Consider the following 26,507-nt stretch of genomic DNA (forward strand, 5'->3'; position numbering starts at 1 on the left):
TTTATCAAGCGTTCTTCCGAAATCTCAAACCAGGTCGCTGGCCGCAAAATGTGACCTAGCGGGCTGCGTGTTGGTAACCGCTTGTCTAGCGCGAGCTCGAACTTTCCAGATTGCAAACGGAGTCCTTACATAACTACAGTATGCCTCATGTAGAACGAAATTTTCACACGTTCACCTCTGGCTCAGGGCATAATCACTGGCACGACAAACCTGTTAAAATTTGAACAACTATCAATAAGCGACGGCTCTCGGACCTTTCCCTCTGTCAAGGAATATAGGACTAAGGTAAACAATACTTTCCATATAAATCCTAAAGATTTGTTGCAGATTTTTTCTGGAATTATTTCGGTAATACTTGATGGGGAAAGTCGATGCACACCGTGCGCGTGCAGTCGCGGTCGCGGAAATCTATAGTTCACTGACTGCACAATAAGATAGCTTTAGATGCCATGTGATCTTGTATTCGCTGATACAGTATTTCGTCATACATTTCTAATTTGATCCACATGATATCATGAATCTCGGCACCTGAACCACGATGCCAAATTATCTGATAGCCGAGAAGAAATAATGATGACATCACTAATAAGTACAAAGATCATATTTGTTTGCCTTACAGCCTCCTATGCACTCGATGTACTGATTCAAGCGAGTCAACCAACTACTAGCATGATATCTATGTCTTATCTATGTCTTATGATGATTTGGCTCATCGTTTCTTTATCGGCCTTAATCGTAGGCCATCGAAAATCGTCAAACAATCGCAAAGTTAGGCGAACCATTGTCTCCATTCTTGTAGGACCTTCGTTTTCTAAATCGGAATTACGTGTGATGTGCGATGAGACAGCTTACCCTTACAAATATCACTATATCGCGTGGTGGAAAAGGCTGAAGCCTCGCACTAGTCTGCAGTCGATTTTAAGAAGAAGACGCTGAGAATAGAAACCTAAATAACAAAAGTGCTATATGGAAACTGCATTGAGTAACATGAGTTGTCGAGACAGCACGATGTAGTGACTTGTGCATGTATTGCATGCAATATTATGTTCCTTCAACGCGGTGGCCTGAGTTGCTGACAAAAGTACTTTCGATGCATGTACTATTGGTGTGATGCAGTGCAAGCTTAGGGCCGTTGTTTCTTCATGGCTTTTCTGCATTGAATAAAACTGATAATCAGTTGCAAGATGGTATGACAAGTTTTTCGGGACTTTATATGCGGTTCTATATTCATTCTGTAAACATTGATTTCAACTGAATGACTGATTGGCGTGATTGTCTCTCATTTACGCGCGATAATATAATTATAAATAATAATGCTTTCAGTTGCCATGAGCACAATCTGTATGTCAAGTCTCTTCTCTGGTGAATTCGTGACCGATGTGATTTTGCGCGGGTTTTTCCAGTGTCGGCCATGGGATACTAGGTGTTTCCCCTTTCTATAACAATTTGGTAAGATGACGTGATGTCTTATGAACGCGCAATGTGACGTTTCGTCAGAAGTTTTTTTACAGAGAATGTATATAACATGGATGGTTTTAGTCATCCTAGCACAACTGGAAAAAGAACTGACTTTGCAATTCTATTACTAACGAACTTGTCAACACCGATAAGAAATGGATAGATTCCGTAACATGGTTACAGAAGTGACACATCGAAAGCAACAAGGTAAGTTCTTGGCCTAGGCTACAAAGCAGCGGCGATTGTGATATTTTTAGATGTATTGGCATCGTGTTTGTGTTCACTCTACAATATTTATAGAGCCCTTTCTCTTCTATTTTTCAGGCGTAGCTACGGATTTTGACATACCAAGTATGGTGGAATCACTCAGAATGAGAGATAGGATGCAAAACGGATATTGGGGTGAGTTTGGGTGCGAAATGCTCAAGGAACGCATGGAGACTTCGCTCGGGGAAAGTGACGATGAATTCGATATAAACGGCAAGGTACTAGAAAAGGAGCCGAAGTTAACGCGATCAATTGATCCCGACCGTAATGCAGGACGGACATCGAATGTTTTTCTGTCTCTCGCCACAATGCGATTCGAGAGGTCAAACGGCGCGAACAGTGTGAGTCTGGTAGACGATGTAAACACCGAAAACTCATGGTGTCCGGTGGAAGGAGAGCACAGATTGCAGCTATATCCCGGCAGAACCAAATTTCTACATTGGGTAATAAGGGATGGATCTTCTGGTCCAGTCCACGTCTTCGCACTGGAAACTGACGCGGGAAAGCGTCGGTACGTGAGAACGGAAGACCATCACGACTTCCTTATACTCGAGGCGTCAGACGAGTCTGGTGAACCGGTTATTGACAGCAAATCCTCCGATCCCAGATGCTTCGAACATGTTAGAATGCCACTCGCAGGGGGTGATAAAGTTCTACGTTCCCTACGTAAGCGCAAAGCCGTTGGAATAAAAAGAGGCTTTATCGCCGTAACTTCAGACGAGCAGGCGCGGTCGTGGCTTCTAATGACATAATACAACGACCCACTCTATTGAATTTGTATGAAAAACATACATTATCTATTTTTCTATATTTTACCAAGAGCATTTGCATTCGTTTGAATTCATTCGCATTTACATCTATATAAAACTTTCACTCTGCCTTTTCTTGAAGTCTTTACACAATCGACATATATTTATATGCCAACATTTTCGCTATTCTGTCAATCATATGAGCTAAACATATATTTATTCTACAATTAATCGCTGTTATACTGCGAAGGTTTTTCTAATACACATATTGTACATTTTTAAAATGGTGGAAAGTAAAAGAAAGTCTGTTCCAATAGTTCTGTGACTTGAAGGCATAATCATAATTATAATAATTATTCACAATGATTGATTAAATTCGATCCGCCGAAACGGACTTCTCAAAAACATCAAGCAGATCCATTCTAGAGCTCACTGATATATGGCGAGCGCGGCTCTACCCAGCGTGGATATTAACAAAGATTTATAACAACACTTTAGTATATATGAAAGTCGGATTTATTGAGTGAAATCTGAAACTGAGTGAAGAATGATGGTGCAGCCTGATATTCAAAACACGGAACATATATTACATTTCACTTGAAATATTCCTATACCTGCGATATAAGTAGTAAAATCCCAGGTCATTTTACCACGAACGTCGCGGTTTTTATTGTATTCAATTATAGGACATTAAACAATTCAGCCAGAGCATTTGCTTCGAGCTCTGTATACATAGGGTTGCATTAAATAAAATCAATTTAAAACATACATGTTTAAAACAAAGCCATTGTTTAAAACATGTTTGTTATTGCTTTTTTAGGTCATGACGTCACTATTATTCAATTGTGACGTCATAATGGATTAACATGCACAATTGAAAATATAGGGTAAATATAGCTCCTTGGACGAAACATCGACGTAATATAGCTGTTGTACCGACTATTTTGAGGTTTCCAATAATCCAATATCGTTTAAGTCGGCCTTTATAGGCCATATCGTCACCTCCGGTCAAATTTTTATGTTTGACGAAGCATTAAATGTCTGTCTGTCTGTCTGTCTGTCTGTCTGTCTGTCTGTCTGTCTGTCTGTCTGTCTGTCTGTCTGTCTGTCTGTCTGTCTGTCTGTCTGTCTGTCTGTCTGTCTGTCTGTCTGTCTGTCTGTATATATAGGGTGGTAGTCGTCCGTAGGCTCATACAACATGATATTTGGGAGGTATTTACACAATTATGACATAATTATACAATCCTAAAAAATTTGTGTTTTAAAAAAGGTCCGTTTAAACAGGGGTGTCAAACTCAACTGAAGCCACGGGCCGGATTGAACACTTCAAATCGCTCGCGGGCTGCACCGAAATTCCTCAATCCCAAAATACATGCTCTTGCTCCTCATCGCCGACCTCACTACTACGGTAGTGCATTGAAAAGCCCAGACTGAAAGTGAGTCGTGCTACAAGTCGGCAGCAAAGACCACGATGGGAACGCTTGGGAGCGACAGAGAATGAAGAATGACTGCGAGAGCGTTTGAAAGACGTTCCCAAGAATACTGAAAACGCAAAGACTTCTGAACATTATGAAATTCGTGTCGTGGAGCACAAGGCTAAAAGGGCGATAAGCTCCACTGTGTTGTACCCATTAATAAATACATACATACATACATACATACATACATGCTCTTGTTTTGCAAATTGGCAATAATACGATGATTGGCGGCGGCGATGACGGCGGTTAAAAGTTATAAACCGAGAAAACAGTGGCTCTAACGAGGATATAAGTTGGCATATTTCGATGATCCCTTCGTTTTAATGATATATTGGCATCAACCCTGCATATGCGTCGTGAGAAATGCAAAAGATTTAACTGTAATCGAGGACGTTGGAATTTGCTTCGTATTGTTATATCGCGATTAGGGTTTATCTCGAGGCTGAAGACCTCTATTATATTTTCCATGTAATTTGCATATAAGGGTTTAGCATTCACGTTTTCGCTTCTGTGAAAAACTAGTTTTTGGTCAATGAAATGAATTTGCACATTCTTGCCTTCTCAGAATTGGGTGTCAATGCCAGTGACTAGGGATGGTGTGAACCTCTGAAACGTTCAGGTTCGTGTGAACGCGAACCTTTTTGAAAGGTTCTGTGTGAACGCGAACGTGAACTTCGTGACGTCACGTGACGTCATATTGCTAATTCCAACCCTACATTTCAGTGAAGTGATAGCCTTGCAATACCTAGCGACGATTCGGGCCACATAATGCCACAATGCTGAAATACCTATTGATGCTTTAAACGTGTACAGATGTATCAACTGGGACAATTTCGACGAGAACTTGCAAGGGAATATAAGCTTACGCCTTAACGGTCAAGGTCAGACCGGACAATGTATTCGGCGTCCCACGTATTGCTAAGTTGATATTGAGCAGAGTGTAAAACGGCTTTCCTTACTTGCTACCGATATTACCCCTTTAACAAGTTATACAGCAGTAGCCAACACCCAAATCCACGGAGTTGGTTTTTATGATACAATAAACATATGAAGTCGAGATTGACCCCGTACGCCCGCTAGATTTTTTACATCAGACAAAGATATCAATTTCATTGATTGGTTGGATAAGAGTCATTCGCTGACTACCTACATGTAGTGTTTCGCTCTTGATGCAGTGTGATTGCGGGTCATGCTCACAGCAGAGATGAGTCACTAAATATTCGCAAACGGAAAGCTGGATATTTCGAGCAAGCAGTTGTAACAAACAAGTAAAATGTTTGAGATTGTCAAGGTGCATGCTCGTTTAGTGTTGATTTTTATGCTGCCAGCGCCATGCATATACCGGGCCCGCAGTTGAAATGCAATAAATTTCAACCAAAGATGCTATAATGAAGTGAAAATAGTAATAAATGAAAAAGGTTCACAGTGCAGAACCTACCAAGGTTCGTCTGTGAACGTGAACCTCTAAATATCTGAGGTTCACACACAGAACGCGAACGTGAACCTCACGTTCACACCATCCCTACCAGTGACCTGTTCCTAATAGTGACCAGAAACCACAACACCACAGTCGGCCTATAAACATACTCGACATGGGTGGTCTTTAAGGACCATTCAATGGGAGTATTTCTTACTAAATATATCGATATTTATTAAAAATGTACTGGATAATACACGCATTTTTCAAACTACCCAGAATTGCTTCGCGGACCGGATGCGACACGCGCGCCGTATGTTTGACACGCTATTAAAACATGTTTTAAAAAAAGTGACCCGACCCCATTTTTTTCGTCTGACTGCGCGCCTCAGTATGTATGTATGTATGTATGTATGTATGTATGTATGTATGTATGTATGTATGTATGTATGTATAGCATACACCGTACAGAGGTATACAGTGAATTTTACAATGTACAATTGTATATACAATATACATACGAACAGTGAATATAATAGTAGGTACTAATAACACTATTTAAATGCGAATGAAATTTCGTCGCAAAATACAGTTATGGAATCACTGTGGTATACATTGTCACAACGAATGGTATTTGAAAAGCACCTTTGAAGTCAACCCATCTCCAGCAAGTTCATTACTCAGTAGGAGAAGGTTCAGAAATGAGCTGAATGACTGACGTAGTTTTCTTTCGTGATTGATCTGCATTCCCAAGTCAAATTCTCAGTTGCAAATAAACCGTGTTTGCAAATCTCAGGAATGGAACATGCGAATGATGTAGAAGGCTGCGAAAGCCCATAAATAACATCGAAGCAAAGAGGCAAACAGGCAAACAGTTTGAGCCGAAACAGGAATGCATTCCTATTCACGGATGGATCATCCTACATAACATGCTCAAGCTCACATATCATAGTCGAGTAACGCTTAAAGTTCATTGCCGATGCCGGGGAATTTACAAAAATGATTATTTTGCAAGAGTCCGATCTTCCTAATGTCAAACGAGGTAGACAGACATGTGGTCATACCATGTTCAGAATTCAAAAAGTCTATATATTGTGAGCTCGGTACTTCCCGCAGAGGCGTATTAGGGATGTAGTTTTACACAGGTACTTTCCAACTTCCTTCGCACAAAATACTTTATGGCTTATAACAATGTGATCCGAAAAAAGACTCAATAGCTGTGTTCTTGTTGCCTTATATATGATCTTGCGCTTGTTCCTTATCGTCCCTTATAAATAACGACCGTAGCGGAGAGTTGGCGAACACTATAAAGTAGCAGCGTCATGAGCGAGAAGACGGTATCGGTGACCATAAGCACTGAACAGTTTACTACTAGATCGCCGCCAGTTACTGAAATTCACAAAAAGACATACCCCTGGACACGGGAAAGGCTGGAAGATTTGCGACCACAAAAGACAAACTTTCGAAAGATATCCGAGCTCCCGCCTCCAAGCTTGCAGCGGAACGTCGCCGATGAGATCGGTAGTTGCACAAGTACATGTAGAAAGATGATGCGAGGGAGAAAATGGGTGAAAATAAGGAGTGAGCAAACCGGGAATCTTTGGCAAATTCCAACGGACTTACCATCTACGACCATACCTGTGTCGCTCGAAGTCGCTGACTGGAACGTGTGCGACTGGGATCTGGGTGAAAATATTCACGTTTTTGCGTTCGAAGATAGAATAAATCAAGATATATACTATGTTAAGTATCGACAGCATGGTGAATCCCGCAGTTTGATAACAGCAAGTGATGATGTTGATCCGATGTCGCTAACAATGACTGAAATGAAAACGGACCTTCGATGCTTCCATCTTATTCGCGAAAGAGCGACGCGCGACCGGAACGGGCGGGCTTATAACATGTGTCCGGTGTCAGCCCATGACATACCGAAAGACCAGCGCCCCGCTGTTGCGGAAGAAAACGGTAGTTTAGTAATAGTGCAAGGGCTGCGTCATGCTGTACAATGGGATTTGAGATATAGAAGTCGGAAACAACACCCGGAGTATAAATTATAATATTCGCATATCGAACGTTTTATGACTCGGAATGATATGAAATATATGGTGAATGGAATTAATAAGGTAGAGTACTCCTAAGCTAAAGTAGCCTAATTGGCTTCAGCTTATTTCATAAGGTATAGGTAACAATGTAAACTTTCCAGAATAGAATTGCTTTATTGTTTCATCTGCTTCTTATTACAGAATGGCAATTGTATGATGTATGATAAACTACGAGTTAACGAAATTCGAAAACATGCATTAGCGACATAACGATTTTAATGCTGTTATGCACAGAGGTGTGAATTTATTGTACTTGAAGAGGCATTACGCGCGTCGCTGTCGCGTGGTCGCAAATTAAAGTTAAAAGTTTGAAAAACATTTGGTCACTGTATTCGAATGGTGGCTACAAGATTTATCGCACTTCATCAATCTCCGTGGTCTCCCGGTCACGCGCCATCGCTTCCTAACCCAATCAATGATTTTTACTAAAATTTTCATTGAATCAAAACACCACAAGATTGCGATATATGCCTAATGAAAAGATTGGAGGGTGTCGAAACAACTTGGAGTAGTCTTTTAATCATACGCCCTTTTCGAAATTTCTGGGTATATCGGCTGACCACTATTTCAGAATACTTCTGAAATTCGTTCTCTGAGTCATCACTTGGACCCGACTCCCGTTATACCCGATTTTCTACGAAACTACGACGTTCGTTGCGTCGGGTCCGGTTTTTGATCGCATTTTTGATCGCACTTTCAACAACGATGCAAAACAAATTTGACTCAATTCCAACCAGTAGAAGCAGAGTTATTTCAGTTTTTCGTTGCTAATCGTCGGATCAAGGATAATCCGAGGATTATCAACGAAAAACTGATATAACTCCGCTTCTACTGGTTGGAATTGAGTCAGATTTGTTTTGCATCGTCTTTGAAGACAATGAAGACAACAATTTCACGGGGTTGGCAGAAATTTTTTTTTTTTTTAATTTTCCCTAATAAATTAAAATTTTTAATTGGATCTGCAGAGCCCTATACTTGTTAGAATTGAACCAAATTTGGTGTGCAGCTTTTTTTAGGGTAACCTGACAATTTCATCAGTGCATGGCTGGAATACGGGAAAAAAAGTTATTTTTGAACAGTCCTACTGCACGATCACAACTTTCACATGAGCACAAGATAGCACACATACAGTTGGAACCACGAAGGATGTATTAGAAACACAGGAACATATCAATGCGGAAGGTAGACATCGCTGCAGACACCCTACGACAGGTCCCGGCCATTCCTGGAATGATCACCATAGAATCTCCCTAAATTTGCAGGTAGTGAGCACGCAGTATTGCGAGCTATATATCTCTAATTACCATCCAAGTGTCGTAACTGATGCGACGCATGCAAGAGAAATGCAGTCAAATTCTAATCATTCACAGTTCACAGCACACGTAGCGACTTCCAAAGTCAGCAAATGAGAGTGAAAGGCTGTCACAATTGCAAGACACATCTTCCAGCTTGGCCAAATGGTGCCACATAAAGCGATTTCGTGACCATAATCCAGACCGCATCCAGGGATGTAGGCCACAGCAAGGCATTTGCGACTCTCGCGATTGAAAGATACTAGTCGATAAATGCCCCAAGGATAACAGAAGCATACTGCATGACTTGACTACTCTAGATAACCCTGATGACTACGCATTGCGAGCTGATGAAGCCCGCTTGTATCCTTTGAATAGGTAGAAATTAGCTACTTAAGGGGCTAGGCTACCCTAGAAATTGAAAAAAAAATCAAATGTTTTTTATTGCCGATATTTGTTGTATTAGATGTCATCTTTCATATACCCAAGTATTATAATCATTGAATTCACCTAAGTGTCACAAATTGATTTTTTCATGAGACTATGTAGTCAATCTCCCCCCTTAATAGTGAACTCGGCTACAACCACCGCGAATATCCGAGCCCTATATTACCTGAGGAGGATATCTATGGTGTAATCAACGATGCGTTACAACAGATCAAAACAAACGGTATGCCGGTCTCAGCACTTTGCAGCCAGTGGTGCCACTCCTAGTGTTTTAACACTAGATCTAGTGTTTTTTCGGTCGTCCTAGTGTTCTAGTGTTTTTTTTTTGCAAAATTTTGCTAATCTAGTGTTTTTCTGTAATTGTGCGAACAATGAATATTCTAACGTTATACTACTAAATTATACACTAAATTTATTGCTGATAAGGCGATTTATTGTCTCTGACTGTGTTTGTTTTCAATAATTCCATGTAGTGGTGTAGTAACAACAAGCAATTAGTGAGAGAGAGAGAGAGAGAGATATGATATTCTTTCTCGCCTGCACCATCGAGATGCTTTGGCGACGGAGTTGCGATACGGCCCCATGAGGTCATCTAGTCTGCGGGCTGCGCCCCCGTTTTTTTTCTCCTCCATGCTATCCGTGATTGCTGAGCGCCTAGCAGGATAGCTGCGGATACCATTTTTCGAGTCTTTGGTATGACCCGGCCGGGGATCGAACCCACGACCTACCGCTCGAGAAGCCGGACGCATAACCATTACACTATCTCGCTCGTAACAGGGTACGCTGTGAATCCGTACTTATGAGCGAGAGTCTCTGATAAAATGAAGAGCGATTTCGCTCTGATACTCGTGGTTTATTGTTGAACTCAGTCTGCAGATTCGGGCATGATTTTCATTTGCCGTGGACAGCATACTTTGGTGTCTTGAATCCGTTAACAGCCTTATCGACACAAAGAATAGTAAAATTAATCATTCCTCTAGCTGTGCAATTTCCCTCTGTGATATTGATGAAGTTGATGATTCGTCGGAAGAATGGGCTGCTTTGGCAAGATCGCAAAATAAGCTGCAGGTTATCAGTCAATGCCCTCCAACAGAATTTTTGCAAAAATTGAAATATCTGTGCACAATGGATTCGGTGAATCAAAATTCCCTTTACTGGGTAAGCTCATGATGAATCTCTTGGCATTGCCACATTCCACTGCATTCGTGGAAATGAAGTATGCTGTACCGGGCTGTTCAAAAATCACTTTTTTTCCTGAATCTTGCTGGCTACGTGATTTAATCGTTAGGCTGCCTTAAAAAACGACGCATACCAAATTCGGATTCTTTCCAGCCGATAATCGCGGATTTCGTTGAGTTTGAAAATGTTAAATTTGCTCAAAGATACCAAAAACTTTTTCTGCCAACCCCATGAAATTGTCGCACTGTCTTCAAAAACTATACAAACCAAATTTCACTCAATTCCAAGCCGTAGAAGCGGAGTTATTTGTGTTTTTCGATGATAATTCTTGGATTATCCACCGATCAAGGATAATCCCATAATTATCAAAGAAAAACTCAAATAACTCCGCTTCTACTATAGTTGGAATTGACTTGATTTGTTTTGCATTGTCATTGAAGACCGCCCATCAATTTCATGGGGTTGACAAAAACAATTGAAAATGTTTTAATTCTTCCTAATAAATTAAAATTTTTAATTAGATCTGCGGAGTCTTATACTTGTTGGAATGGAACCAAATTTCGTGTGCAGCGTTTCTTAGGGGAACCTGAATGGAATGGAATGAATGGCTGGAATCCGGGAAAAAAGTTATTTTTGAACAGCCCTATGTACAGTAGTGAGCAAGATGCCACACAAAAGATACTCATGTTTGATGGATGGTGTACAATCGAAAGAAATTTTATGATGCCGTACAATTCGAAAGCGACAATATTTGATTTGTTCGTGCTTTTGAATTCGTGTCATTAATTTTCGTTGAATAATCATGCATATGTATCAAATTAATGTGTGGAACACTTCCTATCTATGGATTTGTACCTTGGTCATAATGCTTGGCAACTTGGCAACGGCAAATTTTTCTTGCAATTTACGAATCTAGTGTTTTTTTCGCCAATCTAGTGTTTTTTCACGACATAATCTTGTGTTTTTACGGGAACCTAGAGTGGCAACGCTGTTTGCAGCTGGTGTTTCGTAGGTTCTCAGTGACTGGGTTTGGGGACTGTTTTTTGTCAATCAAAGCTGATATTGATCACTGTTAGAGGCTGGATTGGAGTATCACAGTGTCATTTGATGTGTCATGGCATTTGTCAAGACATGCAATTGACCACGGAATCGGATTTTGTTCGAGCCATTCACCGTTTTACGGTCGACTATTGAGCGGCTATTGCAAAACGTGGGAAATGGGAAGTCAAAGAATGGAAATCTACTCATTCAGAACTGTGAACGAATGGACAGGGCTGTCAAAAGCAGAAAACATGGCAATACAGAAGGAAAATATAACATCCTGGCGCTTTTTAGACTATTAACTGTGTGAAATTTTGGATTTTCAGAGTGATAATGTGACTTTTTCATGTTACGAAATAAAAGTGGCTTTTTCTCAAAATTTTCTATTTTTCGTACCTTGAAAGTTATGAATCATTTTTGTGGCAGACAAAATCGTCCAATCAACGTGAAAATTTGCAGGTATATCACCGTATATGTATCTTGGGATGCTTCTCCGGATGAAACTGTTTATTTTCTTTTATAAGTTAAGGGTCCCTTCCCTTTAGGTTCAACTAACTCAAAAATTTGCAAAAATTTTTATTTTATTTTAATTTTCAATTTTTTTTTTCAGAGAATAACCCTTGTTGAAAAAAAAAAAGTTTCATCCGGAAATTAGGGGTAATTTGAATCTATTATAGGCACCAAGAAAAAATTTCACTTCAAAATTTTGCCAGAAAAAAGTTCACAAAAAAATAGTTTGAAAAATCATAAAATCGGATGAAAGTCAAAAAAACGTTGACCATTTTCCACCAAATTTTCACCAAAGTTCGACTGTCCAACACAGCACCTTGTGTCAAAATTTCAGAAAGATTGCTTCATTAGTATCAAAGTTATGGTTATATTACTGATTTCCCAATTCGAGGGGTAGCCTAGCCCCTTAACCCCTCTCGTTATTCTACCGCCAAGCTACTGCGCAACTTCACAGTAGCCAGGACCTAGAAACCTTGCTTTCACGTTTCACCTGCTGAGTATACAACAATTGCTTTCGTTGATGCAAAATTTCATGTCAATAAAATGTAATAGTTTGAGACAAACAGACGTACACAACAAACAACACTATGCCAACGGAAATCGCATTCAAAACTCCACGGAATTAGACACTGAATAGGGCTGATGTTCAGAACAAACGACAGCCATCCGATCACGGCGGAACAAAAACATCATCTTATCTTTCTATTTTTTTTCATGGTGGAGTGCGAAAAATATAACAAATGAATTTACAACTCGAAAATTCATTACCTAGTAAAAAATGGATATGGCAACGACAGCTCATACCAACTATGCACTGACCGCCGGATCGAATAAGATACAGAAAATTGCGTACATGCTTTTGTCAATAACACCACATATATCAAACTGCATGCTATTTATTCCACGATTTCAATAGGACCTCCAAAATACTGTTGATAGACACACTTGCAAAACAATAATAGGCACCGTCTACGAATAAAGTACCTCCTAAGAGATGTGACAAATTTCCAGTCCAACACGGCGCGCGCGTTCCGCGAGACCAGTCCAGCCGCCCGTTACCGGGGACCGACCCACAGTGGCACGGATATGTTTCTTCAATCTTACGAGAGTAAAATAATATTGCACTATTAGCTGTTCATAATTTTGCCACACATCACTGAATTGCCCTGCTGCAAGGGTAGAGTTTTGCCGAGATTTTTCGCTTTCCGCCTCGTGAGCGTTAAAAGTTTTCTGTGGGTCCCTTTGACCTTTTCGAATTTTCTCAATGATTTCCTGCAAAACGTTTACGAAAATGAGAAGGTTGGCTGCACACTGGTTTTGGTGCAATTATTCCAACCTATAGAGGCATTGCTGTAAGAGAGAAAAGTTTTGGATTTATTTAATAAAACTAAACAATAAAAATTTACTGGCTACTCCATGAAATTGTTAGGTTGTCCGAAAATAACGATGCACAGCAAATTTGGCTCACCTCCAACCAGTACAAGCAAAGTTATTGGAGTACAAAATTTTGGATTTGGAAAAAGTAGCGTTCACGGTGGCTAGTTCTTGAATTATTTATTACAAGTCTACCCACCGTAAATATTATGATTTGAAATCTTAAAGTTTGAACGTCAACGACTTCGTTTCCACTGGTTTGAATTGAGCCCAAATTTGGTTTGCAGCGTTTTTTTAGGTAAACCAATCAATTTTATCAAGTTATCAAGTAGACAATAGAATTTAAAAGAAGGGTATTTTTGAACAGCCCTATTATACATTGTTGGTGGCTGGTATATAATTGGTCCTAGGTTTTATCAGGGGTGTTCAAAGTACTCATCGTCGGCACTCATGTTTTTAATCAAGTAAAAACTGAACACTGAGTCGTCTAATATCATAACCAAGTGAAGAAGTACTACAAGTAGAGAAACTCTACTTGTAGCACTTTGAAAAGTAGAACTACTTCGTTACTGGCAACCTCTGGGTTTAATTAGGGTTCCATGGAATTGGAAGTAATGATCGAGACCAGACTTGTATCAACTACTGGATTATAAAATAGTGCAACTAGAACTAGAACTACTCAATTTTCAAAACCTGCAACTAGAACTACTCAAAAAAGACGTTAGTTAGTTAGTTGACCGTCAGCTAACTAAACAAGTAGTCTGTACGAGTCTCATCGAGACAGATAGAATTGAGAAGTATGAATTGATGACATAGTCCTAATCCATAAGCGACAGTCGATTTGCCTACTCCCCACTGCCACTGCCCTAGGCTGAGCGAGAAAAAAGATTTGCGAGGGGCATGAATTTTCAACAAGGACGTGACGTCACCAAAGCTAAGATTACAATTTCCAAATCCAAAATTTCTGAAGAAACAACGCCGCTTTGCGTATGGCTATGCCATTGTCTACTGCCCAGTCTAATTTCAAACTCAAAACGAAAGCATTGGTCACTGTATCAACCACAAATTATGTGCTGACAAAGCTCTTACCTCATAAAATCTCAAATTACACCTAAATTTTAAACAGCATACTTACGTGAACGTAAAATCTGGATATGATATCCTTATACAAGACTTTGGTGGTAGAGTTGAAAAACCAGTGAACACTGACAAATCGATAGAAGCCTGCATGTCAGCGGAATGACGGACAGAAGCGCGGACTATTGGCGATTCCAGCGACAGCCGGCATTGGACTGATAACGCTCCGCTGCCAAAAGGAAACGCGCATCGTAAGATGCATGTTCTTTGACAAGAACGATCGAGACTTACCCGGTAGTGGTTACGATCTCAACAGTTCGACTCCAGAGCGAAAAATCAATTTCCGCGGTGATTTTTGTGGAAATAGCGCCCAACACTTCGGCTTTCACGCGCAGCCCTGACGCCATCGGTATGTGCTGCAAGATAGTGTTACGGTAGATATTTGCGCGGCAAAAAGTTTGATTTTGGTCAACATCACAGTTGATAGATGATAATTAATGATCACATATTATGTAATATACAGATTGCCACAAATTATGAAATACACACATGTTCAGTGAGCCGAATGAGCAAACATTGTTCGCATTTGTAGTGTGACCTGGGACGGCTCATTTGATATCCATGCATACCACGGCACAATCAACATATCATAGTGAATAGGTATGGTATGAAAGAGATGAAAGCATCGTTAATATTATGCATAGGAATCGGTGACTCAAATCTCAATAATGACGTCACAAACGCTTACTTCGAGATGATCCACCAGCATCAACATGGCTTCCACCCCGCTCGGTTCTCCGGAGCTACCCTTCCACGCCAGGGCCATCATCTCACCGTAGCCCCGGAAGAAGGTCAAAGGCCGTAATTTGACCCCCATCATGATGGACGACATTCCGACCATGGAGTCGAATTCCTCTTCTCCCGGATCGTGAGCACTGCCGATGAGAGATTCCAGGCCTTGCACGACGATACCAGCCTGAAAGGAGAGAAGCCATAATGTTGCGGTGTACTGGTCAGTGGGGTTTTTCAGTTCAAAGATAACTTTTTTTACTGAACAGCCCTCTTGTAGGACCAACTGAAAATAAGTTCTAAACTTGCTCCTATTTGTCGTCTCACTATTCATTTTACTTAGTCGCGAAGCTGAATCCTACGATGAACTGTAAAAAGTATTCGAACAAATCTACTATTTTGAAACTGCGTACTTGATTAGATTTTGTAAATTCATTTTCTAGTTCCACTCAAAGTAGTTTTGATGACTTGGAAATCACTACTCTTGTTCTAATCAAGTAGAAATTTACTGTGTCGCTTCAACTTCGATAACGCCACCAGAATTTTACAGGGGGTTGTAATCGTCGGCACAGAACAGTGATGTGTGTTCTTATATTCTTATATGGAGACACGATATTGATGGACTGAAAAAGCCTGGCCACCATGAGTTCTGAAAACTACACTAGCTACATCTAGCAGCTTTAGTTCGCTTGATACATCAATCAATTCTCTATCGCAGAATAGCATATTGATGATGTATATTAGGTATGGCTGCAGCTATATTTTTGTAACTGCCTAGGTACTTCATAGTAATATAGGTATGCTTCAAATATTTGGATATAGCCTCTATCATTAATGATCACATACATGTGAATAAAGTCAGTAGCTAATGTCAGTAATGATATTTTAGAATAGAAAAAAATATAACTGTGGATGACATACCTCAGTCAAAGCGATGGAGTTTCCTTGGCTGTGCAACGTAAAGTCAGAACCAGTCCGTCTCATCATGCCGGCGTTACTATATTCCATGAAAAGGCCGTAAGTAACGTGAGCATCGTCAGTACTAAAAGCAACAATCCGATTAAGCCACGTGGACAGTGAAGAGCTAAGTGCAAAGATCTTACGAAAATAAGACTCCAGTGAAGGCGGAAGCCATCCCTGAATTTGCTAGCGTCCAGTAATTTGAAATCGTGCGGTCTTTGAGCACTTTGAGAATCACATCCCTTGAGAAAATGGTAATAAATATATCTTCAATGTTATGATAATACATTGCTACAAAATAATGATAGGATGACATTAAATTATCCTCCATACTATTTAGCATGAAATATACAACCTGAGCAGCATTCTCAGCGACTTACACAGATAACACATGAATCATTTATAGCCTCTTAGTAGTTTTGCAATGGCATGAAATAAAACTTCATAATTTAGGCGAAGTCTACCCAATATCCATATCATCTGCATCCGCACATTAGCTCAAACGCCACGAACTAAAAATATTTGGTGACTTGAAATTGACTCAACATTGGAAAATTTGCGTGACATGACTTGCGAGTCAACTTGAAAACTTGTGGTGACTCAAAATGACTTGATCCCAACACTGCCTCATACAGAGATAACATTGCTCATTATCGTAATTTCACTTTTTGAAAACAAATTTCGCATACTTTGAAGGATGATTGGTCTTGATGATGTCCATTATTTTTTGATACATGAAGTTTGAAAATTCCTTTGATTTGTCCTCCGGCAGCGAGAGAAGAATGTTTCTGATGCTGACTTCGCTCGGGTTGTTTGTGAGAATTAAAATACCCGCAGCTGACCGGATGGTGTTGTCGTACCATCTGACGTTCAGATGGTAGATCCTGTTCATCACTGCATGAAACTGCAATAAAAATGTTATTACGACACTTAAAATACGTTCCTAATGACAGATGGCAGCGGATGGTTGGGATTTGTTGCTATTGTATTTTTCGCAGATTTAACTTTGTAGAGCGAGCGAGCGAGATAGTGTAATGGTTATGCATCCGGCTTCTCGAGCGGTAGGTCGTGGGTTCGATCCCCGGCCGGGTCATACCAAAGACTCGAAAATTGGTATCAGCAGCTATCCTGCTAGGCGCTCAGCAATCACGGATAGCATGGAGGAGAAAAAAATACGGGGGCGCAGACTAGATGACCTCATGGGGCCGTATCGCAACTCCGTCGTCAAAGCATCTCAATGGTGCAGGCGAAAAAGAATACCATCTCTCTCTCTCTCTCTCTCTTTTGTCATCTTGTGTTACAATCCTGGTCTTGTGAAGTTTTGAATTGATAAAATTATCAAACAAAATCTCATGATCCGACCTATTTACCATGACAAAACTTATTCTAAGCAACCATAAAATCAAAAATCTGGACACCACTGTTATACACCACTTTGCCGTTGTTGTTCGCGATATTCATGGTGTTTTTCAACTACATTCGTCATTTACTCCAGGCCGATATTCTCTGTTATAATTGTGTATCTGCCGACTTGTAGCATGGCCCACTTCTCGTATTTTTTAAGACACCGCTTACTCAGATCTGTTAGCAAGTAATAGCCTAGATCAGTGGTTCTCAAACAATTTTTTACACGCCCCCTTAATGATGGTGATAAATTTCGCGCCCCCCTCATCGTGATGTCACAAAATATCAAAGAGAGCAATCAGAATTCTAGCAATCCCAACGGATAGTTTGATGGCATTGAAGGTCATCGCTGTTGATGAGAGAATTCTCAAATAGGAAATTAGGACAATAGACAGAGCAATAAACATGAGGTGGAGGTAAATCGCGCTGAGAACCACTGGCCTAGATAAACATCCTACACTTGGGATGGAATTCTGGACTCGACCACGGTAGGACTCAACCTCAAAACTAATTTGTGCTGCAGCTGTGGATCAACCTTATTGAAATTAATTCTGTATGAAAAAATAAACACGGACGAGTGATTCATATCACAGACTTTCAAGTTATTGCTTTACAAACTTACGTCGCTTCCAAAATGCTTCGAGTCGAAGACAGTCAGTGTGGTGAGAGCGTGATGGCATACAAGATCGAATTTGCTCTTCTCGGCCAAATGAACGAGACGATTGATGAACTCGGGCATGCCGGAATTTCTCGCGATCAGTATGTGATGGTTTTGGGTTTCTTCCGTGGTGGACTGCATGAAGCCGTCTTCTATCAGACGAATGATCTTTTGTGGAAGCTGCGGCAAACGGAAAAGATATTACTTAGCAGGTTTTTTTTTCATTAGGTAATCAGTGAAGCGATAGTATTACCTAGCAAGTTATGTTCACACTTGATCATTTCCCATTTGAGGTACAATGAACCACAAAATTTATCAATCATGGCTTATGTGCCATTCCTAAGGCTGGGAACAATGATTCGAGTATTTGATTGGAATAGGGTTTTAATTGTAATGAGTCAGGTCTAGTAGTGAGAGATCAGAGTGACGATTTTTTCGAGTTCGAAATTATACGTCTTTTGCAGGTTGGTAACCAAGTTGCAAGGTTGCGAGTCGCAAGTCAATCTCACTTATATAGTTTTGACTCGAGTCAAGTCAAGTCATTTTTAATTCACGACCGAGTCAAGTTCGAGTCCAAGGCAGCTAATAGAGGGTCGAGTCTGAGTCATTATGTTCACTGTTCAGTTTTCAGTACAATCCAGTTCAACCCATTTTTTTCAACTCTGCTTGAGTGATATAGAATGGCTCGCATTCATAATATAGTAATTTTCCTCAGTCTTAACAGTTTCTGGCCCTATTTTCCAAGTATCAGGACTGATAGACGAAATACCAATAAGTTGGTGACTTTACTATTCTTCAAAGTTACAATGAAATGTCTGTCTTGGTAATCCTAGCCTTGAGTCATATGACTTGGGCCGAGTCATGCACAATGTCTCGAGTACAAGTCGAGTCAATACAAAAATTGACTTGAGTCAAGTCAAAGTCAATTAATACTAGATTGGCTTTGCGTCACTCAGATACTCCATTTTGCCCAGCTCTAGTCCTGGCCCATCAAATTATTAAGTTATTCTGCTGCTTGGTAATGGTAGCGCTGGTAATGCAGAGTATAGTGAAGAATACTAATGATGTGCCATGTAATTGTATACCAATTCCCAAAAAATGTGTTGACCCGTCGAAACCTGGACTCTCATTGTCATTGTCAACAATCTAAAGTGCCAAGTCTCTGCAAGCAGACAAACAAATTTTACTAAAATAAATTTGATATACGCCTAGGCCTACAACTACATATATTTGAATTCAATTTAATAAGTACAACTTGATGCTAGGCCAGGCCATGTTTTTTCACTTATAGATTAAGAACAGGCAGCACTGCCGAAACGTACCATCAGTTCATCAGTTAAACTGGCGGTTGATAACAAACAGCTGAACAAGCCAACTAAGCTGGTTCTGATAAGTTTTCAATATAAAAAAATGAATGTTATGGGTTTTGCATATCTTACCTCTCTTTTGCAATTTCCCGGCTTTGCGGCACAAAACTTTTTCAGAACCGCACCGATGGCGAGTCCGACGGTGTCTTTGATCTTGGCACTGGAAATTTTTCCTTGATAGATTTTCTGTCGATGTAAAGTCAATAGTTACCCACTATTTAATGCTGTCAATTACTAACACCAATGCAAGTTACTAACCACAGGGTCCGCCACAACGAGAACAGCCTTAAAGGGCGAAATGTATTCTTAGATTAGATAATTTTAGGGTTTAATATCTACAATTAAAATCTTGACAACTTTTTGTTTCTTTCCAAATCATTTTTTTTATCTGGTAACACTTTTGATGTAAATATGTACCAAACGGAGTTTTGTTGCCGAGCATGGCTTGCCTCATCTACCAGTAAATTAACTTGGTTGTAGTAACAACGACAGTTTGGATATCAAGTATATCATTCGCAATTATATTTACATATACATTATAGCGTACACACCTGTATCATACGTACAACTTCATATCAGCACACATACTAAATAGAATCCTTCCATCCATACAATACAAAGGTAGAAAGTCTTGTATGAATTACCAGAAGATCTCTCAAAACTTTCTCGGACGGGTGGGAAGAGAATGCGATCCCGGTCAAAGCCCGTTCGACTGCGCCTTCCATATTCTTGTCGTTGATGTCCAAATACTCCAAAAGCGCGTCTTGGGAAGATTCAGTTTGCGCAGCGGCAAGTATATCCAGCAATGTGTATCTGAAAGTTGGAAAGATAAAATCAGTTCCGATGAAAATTTTACTTGAAGTAGCGTCGTCGGCAGAAAAAAACTCACAAAATGCTCTTGAACTGTTTTGTTTTCAATAGTTTCAGCAGCGTTGCTTTGTCAGCCTGTCTCGCCGCCCGCACAGCGGAAATGTACGCCTGCGCCGACGTGATATTCGCCATGTTCTTCTTCGATAATTCTTCGGACAAATCCGTTATGATTTGGATTACCTAAATTGGGGTTGCCATATTTTGAGATCCGGAGAAGAGGACACTTTTTACAAATGACAAAACTTCGTAAAAATCGGACTAAAATAAAAGGATTTTCGAGAATCGACTCCCAGAACGCCCGGTCTAACATCAGATTTTGTTCTTTCTGCCTGCGCTGCCTTCGAAATAGTTTATCGCGTTGATTATGCCCTTTTTTAATTGTGCCTGTACAATCGCCTAGCTGTCAAAGCTAGAAAGGAGGACGAATAGCCAAAAACGAGTACATTTGGGCGTCTTCGGAGGACATTTTCGATTTCTTGAAAATGGAGGACAAACGAACAACGAGGACGTGTGCTAACCTTACCTAAATGCGATATAACCTATGATATATGATTCCGCGACTCAAACACAAAGGGCACCGATACTGAGTATAGCTAAAGATTGCACATACGCAACTGGACTATCAGATTCAATTATAGATCCAAAAATTGATAACGAAAGTTAGCTCTTTGGTATGTAAAATACTCCCACATTGATTAAAAGCTGTATATTATATTTAATTTTTGAATGCGTATACAACTGCAGAGCATCAAATTATTGTGAGTAGAATACTGAATCTAAAGGGCATTCTCATAACCGACAACATTATACTTACATCGAGGCAACCTTCAGCACAATTTTTGACGTCTCTTTCTGAAATTAGCGACTGTCGAACGTACTTTTCTCCGATTTTCCTTTGCTCTAAACACAAGGGAAATTATTACAAACAAAAATAGAAAGAATAATTTTGGTAAAATTCTGACTACCTCGGGCAAATGTTTGCAATGCCTCTTCTTTTGTCGATAGCGATGAATCTTTAATGTCATCAATGGACAGGAGTCCCATTTTTTGTCTGGAAATTTAATGGACTAGTTAGTAACTAAATTTGATTGTGCGACAACCAGAGGCAGCAATTGGATTCTTTCATAAGAAGCTTTGAGTCAAGTACATAGAAAATACAGCATTGGGTAGAACTAGATCATTCTTCATACTCTGTGATGATGTCAATAACCAATACCACGTGGCTGCCAATGCATACATGCAGATGCATCACGACGAGGATTTCATGGGTAAGTGGGGACAATTTCCCATAATAATCAGCAGCAATTTGGGCAAAAAAATCTCACCAAGATAAATTACAAATATGAAATCTTCATCCCCATGCCATATCGATTTTCAGTATATCATACGTAGCTTATCACAAAATGACGCACACCATACCTCCCCAACGAATAAAGGCTTATCTCTTGTCTAACATTCAGCCTGATGGCGTGGGACTCAATGTTGACACCGTACATGATAAAGTTCTTGCCGGGCGCCAGAGTGTAGATACTTTGACTCGAAGAATCGGTTGTGATTCCAAGAACCTAAAAAGGGACAATATGTTACCATTACACAACAGATTACTAACCTATGGATAGATGCGCTACTGCAGTCGGCACGCTTGGGTACTAAGAGATGTTTACTGCAAAGCAGTGTAAAAGAGGCATAATTGGTAGTCCTAAAGCCGGCGACCAAAGCACTCAAATTTGATAAAGTTGATCTTGATGATCATATTTGAAAGCTACTGTCGCTCTGATTCCGAAAACATTCATTCAAATGTGGTCAGGGAAATGTAACCATCCCGAAATGAGCCCCAAAATCTGAAAACCAGAACTGTTCTGAACAATCGCAGTGACGCAGTACAATGACCTTGACAATGAAAATGACAACAATGACCGCTGCCATCTATCCGTAGGTCAGTTATGTATAATTATACATGGTACGACCTGGGTTGGTATCAACTCACCTCACCTCAGTATTTAAGAGACAATTCATTACAAAAAATATGACAGATTGGTGCAATATGTGTACAAGATAATTGATCATGAAATATGATAGCCAACTAGATTAGTATATTCACGTCAAGCTGTCATATCAATGTAATCATAAACACATAATTCAGATACACCCGTACAATCGTACATACATACATTTTAGATCATCACACTCGATACCCACCTTATTAGGCGAAGTAAAGCTTTCTTCGCCGTGGACACACGACTCCATATCTTTCTCTTTTTTTACCTCCATACCATCGATTCTATATGTTATATTGCATTTACCGGAGAGATCTTCCTAAACATTACAGAGTATACGGAAATAACAAAATTTCCGAGAATCCCATTAGCAGATCTAAGTATATTACCTCAACGCGGACCCCGGGATGCGTTTGAACTTGAAAGAATCCCAAAATACCTCTTTTGATATTGAGCGATGTTACCGTCTCTCCTGTGCTTGCATAGAATTCTTCAATCTAGACAAAAAGTTTAAGTAGTAACGATGTACAAGTTTACATATAATTAACAAGAAACACTATGGAATGACATGGTACAGAAATTCACATGTCATGGCGCTATCATGCTCAACAATATTATATGGCAATATCTACGCCACCGATTGACCTATACATGTGGTGCATAGTAACTATTATATTCGTTAAATACGTCTGAAAAGACACCAACAGTATACAGGAGCCCATATTTATCTCTCCAGTTACACTACTTTCAATATGGTACATTGATATCAATCACTCACACAACAACACATTTTGTATCAAAGTACTTTTACTTGTGCCAGTTCAACTTCTTGATAATTAATAACATGAGCCTTGAATACTTTACAAGGCCTCTATTTTGTTTCTAGAATACGTCTTAATAAGACTCGGAAAGCATTACTTTTGCTAGGGCGTGGATAAAATTTGAGTGGGCTACTTCTACTTTTACATGAGCAACACGGTTGAGTGCTTCCTTCCACAAGTAACTAGCCGCCAGCTAAGCTTCCATATTATCCAGTCATGTATAGCAATTACAATCATGATTTGTAATCTCGACTTACACTCACCTAAATATTCACAGTAAAGACTATTGCAATTGTGTTCCATATATTGGACTCTGGCCATCGTATATTCCATAATATCTATAACTCACTAAATGAAAACTGCCATCTCGAGGTCAGTATCTCTTCGATGCATTCATCAAGCAGCATGCATTTTGATACTTGATTACTTACCAGGCCATCTTTCCATCGGAATATAATTGGTTTCGTGATGGTTCGAAGGGCCGCGCTATTTCTTGTCACAAAAAAATTTGGATCTCTCCTCTCCTTGTCGCTGACATTGAAGACTTCGGCTCCGTCGAACTTGAAAGAAAACTTTTGAAAGTTTATTCCTTTCCAAACAACCTTGTTAACATCTGGAATATGGCTAGGGGCAGATTGGGCATATTTATTGTTCATTGTTATGTTGCCATTTATCAGACATATTTTAGTACCAGGGGCTAGAAAGAATTTTTATTGTGTGATATTACCAGAGGTGGTCAGTAATGAATTACTTCTACTTTTTAGAAGTAGCCTACTCAAGTAGGGTTTGGCCACTTGCACTACTTCAAGTGGTTATGATTATAGACTACTCTACTTCGAAGTATTCAGTTTTCAAGCAAAACCTGGCCAAGAATACTTACTTTTTACGTTATTGGAAATAGCTACTTCTACTTTTACTTAAGTAGAAATTTACATTTTAAAGTCTATTAGAGTAGCAACGATGACTACCTTTACCACATCTGGATATTACAAATATAGTTAGGTCAAAACTCCCCCCCCCCCCCCCCGACCATATTTTTATAGGAGGCGCACTAATGCTACCCTAGCTCCACCAAGATTTGTATTATTAACGTAGCCTACACACAAAATCATGATCCAACAATTTAATGGTGTATGATGGAGGACCAAAAGAACTAAAATTAGTTTATAACATCGAAGACCAATAGAATATGTCACTTTTTATGGTTAGACAGGAATGCGCAATAAGGTCTTGCAGACTTACGTTGCTTAGCCAAATCAAAATACATCTATGATGCCTCCTAACTTAGCAAGATATGTGGGCTGATACAAAGCAATGCAATGTTGGACTCACCTTCATTTCAACAATTTGGTCATATTTGTTGTTCGGGTCCGTCCATCTCACAATAAGGTCGACCACGGCGTTAACTCGAACACCTTTCAAGATAATGAATAAATACATCAGCAATCAGCATAAGAATTTTCACGCAGCGTATCGTTCAGGCCGCGACTTTACGATCGAGGCTCAAACATTGGCTGAACTCATTCGATAAAGCACAATCTCATTGCCAATAAGCACTTTCAGATGGGAAGTTAAAGTTATAAATTTAAAGAGACCATTGGAGGTAAAGGACATCAGTATACAATTGAATAATAAATTTATATTAAACTAAGCCCGGGTATTTTCGGCTGACACTCGTCAGAAGTAATCGTCAAAACTGACGCTTGCAAAATAGATTACTGAATTTGCCGCACAAGGACACGCATTGAGAATTAATAAACGTACCGGGTTGCGTGGCACAGGCGATAATACTCACCGACGTCCGAGTGGCGCGTGTGAACTTTAGCATCCGTCGGCACGTCGGCTTCGTTCAGTTCCACTTCGGCTTCGTAGCTGTATTGGTATACTTTCGTCGGATCCAAAGACTGTCCCGATACACCCGCTGAAGCTGCTTGTGCGAAGCCACGCACAGCAAAACAACAGCACGAATGAAAGCAAGTCGCGCAGATCATAAACATGTAAGGTAGGATTCGCGAGGGCCTCATAGTCGCGATGATACGTTATGCGAAAATCTAGAATTTCAGCAATAAGCGTGGAATGCGTTATAAGCGATTAAGGGCGACTTCCATCTAGATAAGCTTGAGAATATATATTATGCCAAAAAATAAACGTAGTAGTTTCAAGTCACATGTTTCAGCCTTGCGCAACTACCCATTGTATAGCATCGCTCAGTCACCAACCAGGGCAGGTCAAACTTGAAGGAATTTCTTATCACCTTTTATTAGCATAGTACCGCTATGAATGAAATTGGTGAAAGCAAACGAAAAGTACAAAAAGCTACTCTACTACGGTTGGGTAAGCCATTTATTTGATTCACTCAAAATAACTCGTATGCCAAACGCGCTGAATCACGTTGACGTTTCAAACCCACCCATGTATATTCAATAGAATTACAAATATGTTATACATTCGCAATTTAGAAACGGTTGTAGGCCTCGGTAAGCGACTGAAGCTTCTCACGAATCTCTTTGTTTTTGCTCAAAATTGTCATAACAAGTTTAGCTCTAACCGATTATATATTTCCCTGCACTGTTTCCAGTCAATATCTTCACTTCAACTTTCTCGATACTAAGCAACACTTCATATATGATCGAAACAGCAGCTCCTTACAGAGCATTTCGCACAGCCACGTATATATCCTCGTAAAACTACATCGTGTTGTTTACCAATTACTGCAAACTCAACAACATAACACAGGCGGAGAAGAGATATCTGATCGTCGCGAATGTTGTGAGCGTAAAGCTAGATCGGCCGCTACTTTTGCAATACTGACTGCCGCTCTCGCTTAGCGGAGCAAAGTCCAATCTACGAAGCAAGTACTTTTTCGCTTTGAAAACATAGGATTGCACAATAACCGGGAGCGAGAGAGAAACGAAGGCCCAGATTCAAGTCGTTTGCATAAGAATTGAACCGGCTTCATCGTCACTGTCGGTCGATGAATGGATGACGAACTATTTGAGAAAATTCGATTTGGAAGAACTAATACTATATATACCTTGAATAGCGTACGAATTGGTAGTGTTCTCTCAAAGTTTCGAATATTTTGCTGCGGAATCAGAAATTGGGTAAACTTACCGGCAAATACGACAAATGCGATCCACAGCGCACGAAAAGCGATGCTCTTGTTGATTGCCATTCCGCTTGTTTAAAATTGAGCTATTAAACTATCAATGAAAACACCAAAGTCACAAAAAGTACAGTAGTGAAAATG

At 39.9% G+C, this 26,507-nt stretch overlaps 2 protein-coding genes across 5 annotated transcripts; one reads left to right on the top strand and one right to left on the bottom strand.

Moving 5' to 3' along the window:
* The first annotated feature begins 1,272 nt into the window (after positions 1-1,272).
* On the top strand, positions 1,273-2,788 carry LOC145458542 (uncharacterized). Of its 2 annotated transcripts, XM_080336945.1 has the most exons (4): positions 1,273-1,449; positions 1,512-1,665; positions 1,783-1,943; positions 1,999-2,540. In XM_080336945.1, exons 2-4 carry the CDS (start codon positions 1,614-1,616, stop codon positions 2,068-2,070), a joined length of 285 nt encoding a protein of 94 aa, XP_080193071.1. In that variant the 5' UTR covers positions 1,273-1,449; positions 1,512-1,613; the 3' UTR covers positions 2,071-2,540. The 2 variants fall into 2 exon arrangements, with proteins under 2 accessions (XP_080193071.1, XP_080193070.1); XM_080336944.1 differs by lacking the exon at positions 1,273-1,449 and having other exon boundaries at positions 1,507-1,665; positions 1,783-2,788.
* A 9,680-nt stretch (positions 2,789-12,468) lies between these two features.
* LOC145458527 (microsomal triglyceride transfer protein large subunit-like) lies at positions 12,469-26,506 on the bottom strand. Of its 3 annotated transcripts, XM_080336927.1 has the most exons (20): positions 26,372-26,506; positions 25,053-25,184; positions 24,590-24,672; positions 23,689-23,829; positions 22,826-22,933; positions 22,639-22,755; positions 21,859-22,004; positions 21,405-21,490; positions 21,254-21,339; positions 20,459-20,619; positions 20,214-20,382; positions 19,642-19,755; positions 18,167-18,382; positions 16,830-17,044; positions 16,284-16,382; positions 16,102-16,222; positions 15,140-15,367; positions 14,683-14,807; positions 14,450-14,620; positions 12,469-13,212 (listed from the first exon to the last, which is right to left on the bottom strand). In XM_080336927.1, exons 1-20 carry the CDS (start codon positions 26,430-26,432, stop codon positions 13,068-13,070), a joined length of 2,724 nt encoding a protein of 907 aa, XP_080193053.1. In that variant the 5' UTR covers positions 26,433-26,506; the 3' UTR covers positions 12,469-13,067. The 3 variants fall into 3 exon arrangements, with proteins under 3 accessions (XP_080193053.1, XP_080193051.1, XP_080193052.1); XM_080336925.1 differs by lacking the exon at positions 26,372-26,506 and having other exon boundaries at positions 25,053-26,037; XM_080336926.1 differs by lacking the exon at positions 26,372-26,506 and having other exon boundaries at positions 23,689-23,817; positions 25,053-26,033.
* Position 26,507: the final 1 nt, after the last annotated feature.

The sequence above is a fragment of the Botryllus schlosseri genome, chromosome 16, assembly GCF_051294905.1.
Source record: "Botryllus schlosseri isolate E-star chromosome 16, Bs_hap1, whole genome shotgun sequence".
Classification (NCBI taxonomy): Eukaryota; Metazoa; Chordata; class Ascidiacea; order Stolidobranchia; family Styelidae; genus Botryllus; species Botryllus schlosseri.